The sequence below is a fragment of the Lactuca virosa genome, chromosome 3 (genome assembly GCF_052849685.1).
Source record: "Lactuca virosa cultivar CGN04683 chromosome 3, Lactuca_virosa_CGN04683_v6, whole genome shotgun sequence".
In the NCBI taxonomy this organism is placed as follows: Eukaryota; Viridiplantae; Streptophyta; class Magnoliopsida; order Asterales; family Asteraceae; genus Lactuca; species Lactuca virosa.
The window spans coordinates 26,758,588-26,771,583 of record NC_136428.1 but is presented as its reverse complement, the minus strand read 5'-3'; the positions used below and the strand labels follow the sequence as shown (position 1 = coordinate 26,771,583).

The 12,996-nt window shown below is 37.3% G+C and overlaps 1 protein-coding gene across 1 annotated transcript; it reads left to right on the top strand.

Moving 5' to 3' along the window:
* Positions 1 to 10,239: 10,239 nt before the first annotated feature.
* On the top strand, positions 10,240 to 11,016 carry LOC145163370 (uncharacterized). Its single transcript, XM_079082212.1, has one exon. It carries the CDS (start codon positions 10,240 to 10,242, stop codon positions 11,014 to 11,016), a length of 777 nt encoding a protein of 258 aa, XP_078938338.1.
* Positions 11,017 to 12,996: the final 1,980 nt, after the last annotated feature.

Below are 12,996 nucleotides of genomic sequence, written 5' to 3'. Positions count from 1 at the left end.
CTCTCATCAGTCATATCTATCTGTTCAGTCTTGATGGACCCATATATCTATGGAATCATCTGTTTCACTGCTGCAGATATCTCAGCGGGCATACAATCATGGCCACACTAGAACCTCCACTCAACATAGTCATCACCATGTTGAAATATATAAAAGAAACAAGTCAAAACCAGGTTATAGTGTTAGGTCACACTACACACTCATTTACCAAGTCCTTAGTAACTTTGTGACTCGTGCTTTTGGTTGCATGGGTCCACATTGAAGGGTTTTCTAGGTTACATCTAAGATATTTACATGACAGAATTATATTAAAATCTAGTCATAGGTACATGCAACCTAAAGATCTATGTCAATATACTATTGAAATAATCATAAACCCTAGAATTGATCGAAAATCATAGATATGATTACATTCCTTTACTGTTACATTTGTATGTAGCACTCTTAAATCCTCATATCTGCTTTAGAAAGCTAGCACAAAAAATATGGCTGCCTCTAATGGCTTACACCCAAAACCCTAGAAACCTTAAGGAGCGAATTAAGGAGAGCGGATGGAGGAGAATTTTGACATATGCCTTGTAGGAAGGTTATAACCACGAAATTTGATGCCCAAGGGTCCTATTTATAGCTAGGGGATCTCCAAGATAAACCCTAATTTGAATAATAAAATAATCATATTTTATCTATTCAAGGCAGTTATCCCTATCAGCTCTATGAAGATTCCAGAAACCCTAAAAGGCTCCATACAACTGTCCACCCCTAGGAACAATCTAGAATTGTCTCTTTTGTTCAACTATTGAACAATTACAAATCAGGCCTTACGCCTTTAATTAATTCCAATTAATCCAAATTTAATTTCCAATTAATTCAGATCAGTTCCAAATTAATTCTAATCGATTTCTAATTAACTTATTAATCATATAACAAATTAATATATCATTTCATCTCTCTCGTAATATCATTCCTAGCTATTTATGGTTATGAGGGAAACCCAAAAAGGACTTTACCTTTATTCCATAAAGTTATAGCAATTTAGTTTTGACTTTGACCAATTTAGTTATGACCTTGGACACCTATTCCAACAATGTTACACCCCCGGCCGAGGCAACAGAACATGTTGGGCTGTACGACTAAGTTCATTGATCACAGGTAAACTGAATATATAGCACAAGCACAACAATACACAAAACAACATTTGTATTCCATCTTTAAGTTTGAATATAGGGTTCTTAAAGATAATAGTAGCACATGAATTGCCTTAACAGGTAGGCAGACATAACACAAACTAGTAAATAGATTTCCTGAAATCCATGATGATCCATCGTCTGAATGCTTGAATTACTGATTCCCTGAGAATACATGTAGTTTTGAGGGTCAACAAAAGGTTGGTGAGAGTTACATGTTATCTGCTAACAACAGTATGATACTTTTAAAACGTCTAAAAAGTATTTTCTTTGTAAGTATAACCATACTTAAAACAGTGTTTGTAAAGAGTCTTTAAATAAGTTTTGGAAACCAAATTGTATCTTTGTATAAGTAAATCCATAGTTAAAATATTTTTTTAAAACAACCAAGCCCGTGGTTTGTAGTAAAAGAGAGAGATTCTAGTTAATGTTTATAGTGATTCCTATAACCGAGTTATGTGACTGAATGTACCCCCTACAACGCTTCATTGTATGTCTTAGTAATGATAGTAGATACTTATCACCCGCTTTGTTTGATCGGTCGAGGTTGTAGCTAGCAACCGCATGTGGGGATGTCAACCCCGTATAGATCTATACATAAGTATCTTGCTCCGAATATTAACGATTATAGTAGTGTGGTATGCGAAGTGTTTAGACTTAGCTAATGAATATAATCTCACTAAAAACCCCTTAACCAAGGTATGTGAATAGCTCTCAGCCCTTATAAGTGGATAAGTTACTAGGCATAATGAATTGTATAGAGTTTATAAAAGTCAAGCATAACTGGTATGCATGTATAATATAAGGTACTCACTTTTATAACGAAGTATGTTTCAAGAAATGTTCGTGTATAAACTTTGTACATATACATGTATAGCTTAAATCCTTAGAAATACTACAAAGTTTTATGACATGATTTTTATGACATACAATGTCACATAAAATCATAGAGTTTTGTAGTAAAAAGACATATGTTGTTTTTATTAGTTGTATCATTTTAACAACATAACATATGAAAATATTGTGGTTTAAAACTAGCTTATGTGTTTATAACATATGAATGTGAAACCAATAATTTATAAACTAGTTATAGTTTTTACATAAAATAATAATATTTTATGTGTATTTTTGCATAAACTAGCACAAGTAAGCATATGTATTCCCGCCCAAAGCATATAAAAATTTAAAATAGGGGCCGTAACACTCACCTTAATGTGTCATTTGTCGGTTAATTTCAAGAAACTTGGCGTGAGAACCGTAAACTTGACACTTTCAAATCGAACTAGTGGGATTAATTTAGTTACCTAATTAACCAAAAAGAAGTTTTGGTATAAATTAATAAGTGTGGGGGTTGATTTGCTAAATTAAATTAATGGAATGGGACTAAATTTGTTAACCATTTCTAAATGAGGGACTGTTTTAAACATTTGGATTGAAAGTTTGAATGGTTAGGACTTATTTTGTAATAGATTTCATAGGGAGGGGGTTAGGAATTAATTTGAAATGAAAGCTTGGGAGTTTAGGATATGTTTTGTAAAGGAATTTCAGGGGAGGCGTTTTGAATTTATTTGGAAATGGGGTTTGGGAACTTTGCACTTGTTCTGGAAGAAATTTTTGAGAGGGGGTGGATTTTAAATAAAAAAAAATAAAAAGTTTGAGGAGGAGTCTCCTCCTCCTCCTCCTGTATGAACGACGCATGCAAACAAAAAGAAAAAAAAAGGAGAGGTGATCTCCGGTTTTTGATGGCTAACGAACAAAGAAATCTACAAAAAATATATAATAACAAGGGTGGGAACTTACGATCAAGGAAGCAGCAACAACACAACAGAGGGTGACAGTAGTGGGCAGTTGGTGGTGTTTGTCGAACTCAAGAAGAAAGAGATGGAGAGGGAGAGATTGAGAGAGGAAGGCTGATGATTTTTTGTGAGGAATGAGGGAGCCTTAAGCCTCTGTTTATAGTGTAGTAAGCTTTTACATGTCCATGCTCCGTCATTCCAAGCTTGTACCATTCGAGGGAAGCGTGTAAGCAAAGTAGAAGAAGAAAGGAAGAGGTAAGGTGGTGTTGGGATTTGATGTTCACATGGGTAAGGAGGTAAGGAAGCAAATCTGATTTTTTTGTCCAGCAAGGTTAGGTGGGCCCAACAATGATGTCATGTTTACCAAAAGTCCCAAAAACAATCTTATTTTGGTGTTTCGAGATCCCGACATCGATTATTTGTTCCGAAAGTCTCGTTTGATAGAACCGAGTTCAAGGATTCCAAAAACCCGAATGGATTAAATTTTTGAGTTGTAGAACTCTGTGAAATCGTGTTTAAAGTTTCGCGTCTGAATAACCCGAAACGCTCGATTTTTTTGACTTTTGCAAATATTTTCGCTAAAAATATTTTGAGTATGAAGTTAAATATTAGACCATAGCCTGAGTCCAAAAATGCTCTTGGATTTTCCATATGAGGTGTGCAAGTGCCTCAACGGATCGATTTGGTTTTAGTAGTTTAAAGAAAATCAGTGTTTGAGCCATTTGATTTGTTTGACAGTTTAAACATTTGGAAGTAAGGTACCATATGGTATCTTATAGTAGTTGAAATGAACTCATTTATTTTACAAAAGATGCACTAAAACTCAATGAGTCAAATTACAAAGAGATTTACTGTGAATTGACCGTCTACAGTCTTTGACTTAAATTTTGGGATGTCACATTACCTCTCCGTTAAGGGAATTTCATCCTAGAATTATTAAGTTCTAGGCTACTTTGCTCTATTATTATTTTGTTCCACTAGTGGAGGGAGCACCGCTGAACATTTGCGGGTACTTTTGTTTCATCTGGTCCTCACGTTCCCAAGTAAACTTTGGCCCTCTACGAGAGTTCCATCGGACCTTTACTATAGATATGTGACTTTGTTTGAGGCTTTTGATTTCTCGATCCATGATCTCCACCGGTTCCTTCACGAAGTGAAGTGTAGTGTTGACTTGGATCTCATCGAGTGGAATTACGAGGTTCCCATGAGAGAGACACTTTTTGAGATTACACACATGGAAGGTATCGTGAACTTTGCTGAGTTCTTGAGGTATCTTGAGTTTGTAAGCCACCGGACCAACCCTTGTCAGGATTTCGAAAGGTCTGATGTAACAGGGGTTTATTTTACCTCATTTTCCATATCTAATGACACCCTTCCATGGTGCAACCTTTAGCAGGGCATGGTCTCCTACTTAGAATTATAATGGTTTACGTGTTATGTCAGCATAGCTTTTCTACCGAGTACATGCGGCCTTTAATAATTGTTCTTTTATCATAACGATCTTCTCCGTCGTTTCATGAATGATCTCGGGACCAGTGAGTAGAGTATCTCCAACATTCTTTTTTTGCTAATTGAGTATCTCCAACCAAAATTTTATTCATTTCTCATACCTATGCTCTTAACATGCATATCATGGTTTTCCTTGGCCATTACTATCATGAATGAATCATCGAAAAGATATTCATTTCACAACTAGATGTGCATCCTCAACTTTATCTTGGATGTAGTGGAATTTCCTCATTCTATCCCTTCTGTGATTCCAAGGATCATTAGTCAATGAGACTGCACCTTCACATAATATTTCTAATGACAATTTGTTACTTAAAACAATTCCAAGGTCAACTATGAAGTTTTGTAGTCTAGGTACTCTCCTTGGATACTTCACTTGCAACAAAGTAATTCGACTCATATTGTTGAGTCTACTACCATCTCCAACATGAAGACTTTCATGTTAACACACTACAATTCAACACGAGTGTCCATTTATACTATGACTCATCGTCTCCCCAAAAAAATTGTATCACCATAGCTCTTCTCAATAATGTGCTCTACTGTCTACAAGTAACCAGTGCTTAGTATCTTTCAAATACCTTATAATGTTCTTGATAGTTGTTTAGCGATTCGATCAAGCAAATTTCTGATACAATCTCAAGATGCTCAACACATCCGAGACACCAGAACAAGCACTAGACATAACATACACGATCGGTCCTTTATCCGAAGCATATGGGACTCGACTCATCCTATCATTTTAATGAATAGAACAAAAGACTTTGAGATTCACTCAAGTCCTTGTTATGATGCATATGAACAATCCTTTTTCTTGAGTTTTTTCCATGTTGAAACTTTTCAACACATTATTCATATATATTTTTCGACCGAATCTTATAAAACATTTTGATCTATACTTTTAGATCCAAAGTCCAAGTACCAATGTTGCTTACTAAATTCCATCATAGCCAAATAAATCATGAACTTTTACACTTTGCAATTGAGGGACATTGTTTCCTATGAGTAGTATTGTCATCAACATGCAACACCAAGAAGATGACGACACGCCTACTAGCTTTGACATGTACCCAAGACTCATCTTGACTTCTAGAAGCACAATACTCTTTGACTCTTCTCATAGAAACATAAATTATTTCCACACGATTCTTGCCAAAATATATAAATAGACTTTTCAAGCTTACACACTTTATTTGAATATTTTGCATGTTTAAATTCATTCTTTGAAAGTTTCTTGTTAAGGAAAGTCGCTTAAACATCCATTTTACCATATCTTATAAAGATGCCAATAATGGTAACAAATAACCAAATAGACCTTTTCTCAACTATTGGTGAGAATGTTTCCTCATAATCAATTTCTTGAGTATAAGTGAAATGCTTTTCACCATACTAACCATGAAAATGTGTGCATTGCAATCCATGTTAGTCTTCATATTGAAGGTCTAATTGCAACCTACTTTCATAAGACTAGGATTTGGATCCACCAATTTCAACCTTGGTTATCCTCCATGGATTGAATTTTGCTATCCTTAGACCCTTTTCATTGGCAACCTCAGGGCCCACCATTGCTTCATAGTAGCTATTAGCTTATCCAAATTGACCAGTGTTTTATTACTAACCAACATGTCACTTTCCGTAATTAGCTGAAACTCATAAAACCTGGGAGGCGTTTTAACTATTCTAGATCTGTGAAGAGGTAACGTAATGTCATTTGACTTAAATAGTTTTTCAACCTTTGGTTGAGATATAGTTCCAAATATAGGTTCATTGTCGGTTATATCTAGAATTTATGCAAGGTCAACATGACTCCCACTGACTTCTTGATATATATATATATATATATATATATATATATATATATATATATATATATATATATATGTTCTTCTCTTAAGGAACACTCCTTTTGAGCTATAAGCACCACATTTTCATGGGTCTTTAAAACAAATATCAAAAGTTTTAGTGAATACCCGAAAATCTAACACTTGTAAAATCTTGATTCAAGTTGGTCATTGGTTTCTCGTCTAACGAAAGACCTCGTCATACCATAATTAAATGTGAGGGAACTTTCCAAGCCCAGATTTCAAGAGGTGTATGCAAACCTACTTAGTCGGTTACAAGGTCCAAAACAAGCTCTACTATTTCAAGTGTATATTCCCTAAAATTGTAATCGGTAGCGAAGCACGAATCATTGTATATTAAACCATATAGAATTTGATTCTCCTTTTAGAAACACCATTACTTTATGGTGTCCTTGGAGAAGCCAATTATGGAAACCATTCCACGATCTCTAAGATGATTGTTGAACTCAATACTAAGGCATTATCTTTTCCTATCGGATCAGAAACCCTTTTATCTTCCTGCCTAATTTATCCCTTAATTTGTTTTGGTACTTGATAGTTTCATTTTATTTACTTCTTTTTATAGTTTATTTTAGCACATTCCATATCATTTTAGTTAATCTTCATGCATATTTTCTCTTTTTTTATTTTTCTCCTTTACCGGGTGCTTTCCAGTCTTTTGAGCTTATTTGCAGGATTTATCGAAGACTATTTGTCATTGGAGGTATGGAAGGAGTGTGGGACTTTTGGAGGCTTGCGGTTTGCTTGTGGACTTGAAGTGGTGTGATTGGGCATGTTGTCAACATAATCAAAGGAGCAAGTTGGGCTTAATTTTAGATGAAGAATGATGATGATGTGAAGAGAATTTTGAGCTATGGAAGATTGAAGGAGAATTGGACCAATCATTGGAGGCTTTGGAATGGCACAATTGGGCTCTCAAGAGTTATGCATGTGGGCTGAAGTGTGAATGAGAAGATTGGGCTAGATTGTATTTTAAATGGCCCAAGTCCCACAATCAGCGAGACCCACGCGGTCCGCGTGGACCCATACGCGGTCCGCGTGAATTATGCTGAATTGATCCCGAGTTTTGACTTGTTGACTCTATTTGTGGAAGGTTGGTGCGTAGCTTTTGTGCAATTTTTTGAATCCGGAAATGAGCCTTATTTTCTGGAGTTTTGGGGCATTTTTCATTATCACCTCTTGGAGAAAACCACTCTTTTGCTCTCAAGAACATTGGAGAAGAAGTTGAAGAATTGAAGATTGGTGTTATTTTCTTTCCATCTTGCAACTAGAACAATGTTTGGTTTCACTAAACTATATTGCATTTCTTTTTCTTCGGTCATGCTTGGCTAAACTTTCATTTGGTTGATTAGGGTTTAACCCATGGATGATTAGTTGCTTTGAAGACTTATTATTATCTTGTGTTTGAAGTTTATGGAAATGTTTTCTAGTTAAACATCTTGTTGTGTTTATTTATCTTTGATCATGAGCTTAGATGAATGAATGCTTATTTTTGTTGACTAATTTCTTGGTTAAGTAATGGACCCTCAAATTAGTAAGCAACAAATGGTTTATATGTTTGTTTTCATTTCATTTAGACCATGGAAATGTTTCCTCCATAATGATAATGTAAGCATTTGATTATCTTTTGGACTTGGTAACTCTTAGAAATTAAAGCTAATTGATTTTCACAAGATTATATGCTTCATTGATTTTGTGACTTTAATTAAGGAAATGTGTTAAGAGCTCCTCTAGCCATTTTAATAACAATGAAGGGTTGAGGTAATTTGTGCTTATGGATTGCTATAGCCAAGTTAAATTAATTCACAAGTGTTGTTCTATTTAGTCTAATGATAAGTCAACCATGTCATCCATGTGGTGTACCCAAAATCAACCAATTTCACTTCATTGAATTTAATCAAATCTTTTACTTGTTTACTTGACATATTTACATTCTAGCTGGTTTTAATTTTCTCCAATAATCAAAAAGAACTAAACGCCCCATTTTACTTTTACTTTTGTTTTACAAGTACTTGAAGAAGTGATTTACATAGAGATTTAAGTTGAACCAATCTCCGTGGATATGATCCCTTTACCACTATACACTATTTTAGTGTGTAATATTTAGATTGAACCAATCTTCGTGGATATGATCCCTTTACCACTATACACTATTTTAGTGTGTAATATTTAGGGTATTAATTTTGTTGGCCTCGACAACCACCAAATTTTGGCGCCGTTGCCGGGGATTGGTTTATTTTTAATCAATTTGTTTCTCTATGCCCAGATCTCAGCGTACAGGTGACTTGATTTACAACCCAAAAATTGAAAGAGAAGCAAGGCGTTTGGAGAAGGAAAAGCGAGTTGAACGTGGTCAAACTTCCAACCCTCACGGGGACCCGGAAGTTGAAACCGCTTCATCAAGTGAAACGAAACCCGATTCTAGTCCCGACCCTCGCCAAGAAATTCCCGAAACACCACCCCTACAACAAAATCCACCCATTATTGAACCAATTGCAATGGCGGACAGAGGAGAAGTTCCCGAGAGAACTTTGAGGCAAATGATGGAAACCGATGTTACACAAACTCCAACCGGTATCAATTACCCGGTTTTGGAAGGAGGCTCGGAGTTGAAGTCAAGTTTAGTCCATCACCTCCCAACTTTTCTTGGATTGGAGAATGAAGACCCTCATAAGCATTTGAAGATGTTCCATATTATTTGCACTAGTATGAAGCCACATGGGTCAACCGATGACCAAATCAAGCTAAGGGCATTCCCCTTTTCATTGGCCGATAGAGCAAAGGATTGGTTATTCTATCTTCCCCCGGGGTCAATAAACTCATGGACCGATATGGCAAGAGCTTTTCTTGATAAGTTCTATCCCGCTTCAAGAGTCTCGAGTCTTAAAAATGAGATTTGTGGAATCCGCCAAGGTCAAAATGAGACTTTTCATGATTATTGGGAGAGGTTCAACAATTTGTGCTATAGTTGCCCACAACACCAAATTCCGGAACAACTCCTCATTCAACACTTCTATGAGGGATTGCTACCAATGGAGAGAAGACTAGTTGATGCCTAAAGTGGTGGAGATGTCTTTAGCAAAACTCCACAACAAACAAAACAACTCTTTAACACCATAGCCGCAAATTCACAACATTTTGGCCCTCACCAAGATATGAAGAGAGAAACTCAACAAAAAGTCAATGAAGTGGGAACATCGAACCTAGAGTCTCAAATCAAAGACTTAACCTCCGTTGTCCAAAAGCTATCCATGGGACAAGCTCCACAAGTGATGGTTTGTGGAATATGTGCAACAATGGGACATCCTACGGATATGTGTCCCATTCTTGAAGAAGATGCGGAACATGTGAACGCCACGGGAGAATTCCAAAATTACCACAACAAGCCATCCGGTTATCAAAATGCATATACTTCTAGTTGGAAGTCAAATCCCAACATGAGCTACAACCCAAGACCATTGCCTCAAAATGCATTGGTTAGACCTTCCTATCCACCACCACAACCTCACTACCAACACCCGCAACCACACTATCAATCCAAAACACACCCTCCTCATCACCAACAACCTCCTCAATCCCAACCAAGTAGCTCCGGGATGTCCCTTGAAGACATTGTCAAATCCCTAGCCACTAGTACCTAACAATTCCAAAAAGAGACAAGGACTAGTATCTCCAACCTTGAAGCACAAATGGGAGATATAGTTACATCCATAAGCAAGTTGGAGTCCCGTGGTAAACTCCCTTCTCAAAACGAAAAGAACCCAAATGTCAATGTGGTGACCTTGAGAAGTAGCAAACAAACCGGAGAGAGTAGTTCAAAGAAGAAGCCAAGGGATGAAGAGGAAGAAATATAAGTCATCCCCATTGAAGAACCTATAGTCAAGAACGATGCACAAGCTGGAGCCCCAAAGAAGACTACCGCCCCTAGTGACACCAATAGCCACTCAACCGCCGTTCCCCTCTCGACTTGCAACTTCAAAGAAGAACATGGAGGAGAAAGAGATTTTGGACACCTTCCGTAAGGTGGAAGTAAACATTCCTTTGCTTGATGCAATCAAACAAATTCCTAGATATGCAAAATTTTTGAAAGAACTTTGTACCAACAAGAGAAAGTTGAAGGGAAATGAGAAGATCTCAATGAACGAAAATGCATCTTCGGTTTTACAAAGGAAGCTTCCACCTAAGTGCAAAGATTCGGGAATGTTTACGGTTCCTTGCAAGATCGAAGATGTCCCTTTTAGTAGTGTCATGCTTGACCTTGGTGCTTCTATTAATGTCATGCCCTATTTAGTGTATGAATCATTGAATGTTGGTCCTCTAAGTGAAACCAGTGTCATAATCTCTCTTGCGGATAAATCAAGTGTCTTTCCTAGAGGTGTTTTGGAAGATGTCCTAGTACAAGTAAACCAATTAGTCTTCCCGGCAGATTTCTACTTGATTGATCTAGATGAACAAGTGTCCTCAAAGTCGGGTATAATTCTACTTGGGAGACCATTTTTGAAGACGGCTAGAACGAAGATCGATGTGTATGCGGGAAGCTTAACAATGGAGTTTGATGGGGAGACAATAAGTTTTAACATCTACGATGCTATGAGATATCCTAGTGATGTCTCATCTTTGTGTTTTGTTGATGTTATTGAACCATTAACCCAAGAGTTTTTCTAGTCGTCTAATGGTGACGTGTTGGAGATGATATTGAGCAAAGGATTTGATTGTGGTAAATTAGCCAAGAAGTTAAAGCTCTACTCACTAGACCCCGAAGTTGAAAGATTGGTTAACAATTTGGAGATCAAGAAAACCACTCAATTTAGTGTGAAGCAAATTGAATTACCTCAAACTCACACGAGATTGCCACCCTCCCTTGTTCAACCACCGAAATTAGAATTGAAGGTCCTTCCTCAACATTTGAAGTATGCGTACTTGGGAAACAACGAGACTCTTCCGGTCATCATTTCAACTCACTTAACCGAATGTGAAGAAGAGCAACTCCTCAAGGTGTTGAAGGAGCATAAAGAAGCTATGGGTTGGACGATTGCGGATATCAAAGGGTTGAGTCCCTCCACTTGTATGCACAAGATCTTAATGGAGGATGAATGCAAGCCAAGTAGAGACACGCAAAGAAGTTTGAATCCGCCAATGATGGAAGTGGTCAAGAAAGAGATTTTGAAGCTCTTAGATGCGGGAATGATCTATCCGATCTCGGATAGCAAATGGGTGAGCCCGGTCCAAGTCATGCCGAAGAAGACGTGGATCACGGTGGTCGAGAACAACAAAGGTATGATGGTCCCCACCCGTGTGCAAAACGGGTGGAGAGCATGTATTGACTACCGCAAACTCAATGCAAGCACAAGAAAATATCACTTCCCATTACTTTTCATTGACCAAATGTTAGAAAGGTTGGTTGGGAAATCCCATTATTGTTGTCTAGACGGGTACTCCGGTTTTCAACAAATCCCGGTGGCACCGGCAGACCAAGAAAAGACAACATTTACATGTCCATTTGGCACTTTTCCATACCGGAGAATGCCATTCGGATTATGTAACGCCCTGGCCACTTTCCAACGTTGCATGGTTAGTATCTTTTCGGAATATGTTGAAAATATAATTGAAGTTTTCATGGACGATTTTACGGTATATGGAAACTCCTTTCAAGAGTGTTTGACCAATCTCACAAAAATTATGAAAAGATGTATTGAAACAAATTTGGTTTTAAACTTTGAAAAATGTCATTTTATGGTGAGTCAAGGTCTTATTTTGGGTCACATTGTGTCAAAGAAAGGAATTGAGGTAGATAAGGCCAAGATTGATGTTATTCAAAGCTTTCCTTACCCGACTTGTGTTCGGGAAGTTCGTTCTTTTTTGGGCCATGCAGGTTTCTACCGGAGATTCATCAAAGATTTTTCAAAGTTAACAAGACCAATGTGCCAACTCTTGCAAAAGGATGTTGATTTTGAGTTCAATGAGGCGTGCAAAGAAGTTTTCGACAAGCTCAAGGAATTGCTTACATCCGCCCCCATCATGCAAGCACCAAATTGGGATCTGCCCTTTGAGATCATGTGTGATGCAAGCAACTATGCAATAGGCGCCGTTTTGGGTAAAAAGAATGGACGAGCCTCCCATGTGATCTACTATGCATCGAGAACACTAGACAATGCCTAAAGTAACTACTCTACTACGGAGAAGGAGCTATTGGCCATAGTGTTGGCCTTGGAGAAATTTAGACAATACCTACTTGGTACCAAGGTCATTGTGTATTCGGATCACGTAGCTCTTAAGTACTTGATGACAAAGAAAGATGCAAAGCCTAGACTCATCCATCGGATTTTATTGTTACAAGAATTTGATTTGGAAATCCGGGACAAGAGTGGATGTGAGAATCTTGTTGCCGATCACCTAAGCCGGATCACTTCAAATGAAACTCCTCTCCCTTTACGGGACGAGTTTTTGATGAGCATCTCTTTTCCCTTAATCAATCTACTCCTTGGTATGCCGATATCGTTAAATTTTTGGTCACAAAGAGGTATCCCGACACATTTTCACGTGCTCAAAAAGACAAGCTCAAAAGTGATGCAAAATACTATGTGTGGGATGAACCTTATTTGTGGAAACATTGTATCGATCAAATCATTAGGCGATGTGTGCCCC

Excerpts from the sequence above, each read along its gene's own strand:
- LOC145163370 (XM_079082212.1), top strand. The coding sequence starts at position 10,240 with ATGCACAAGCTGGAGCCCCAAAGAAGACTACCGCCCCTAGTGACACCA.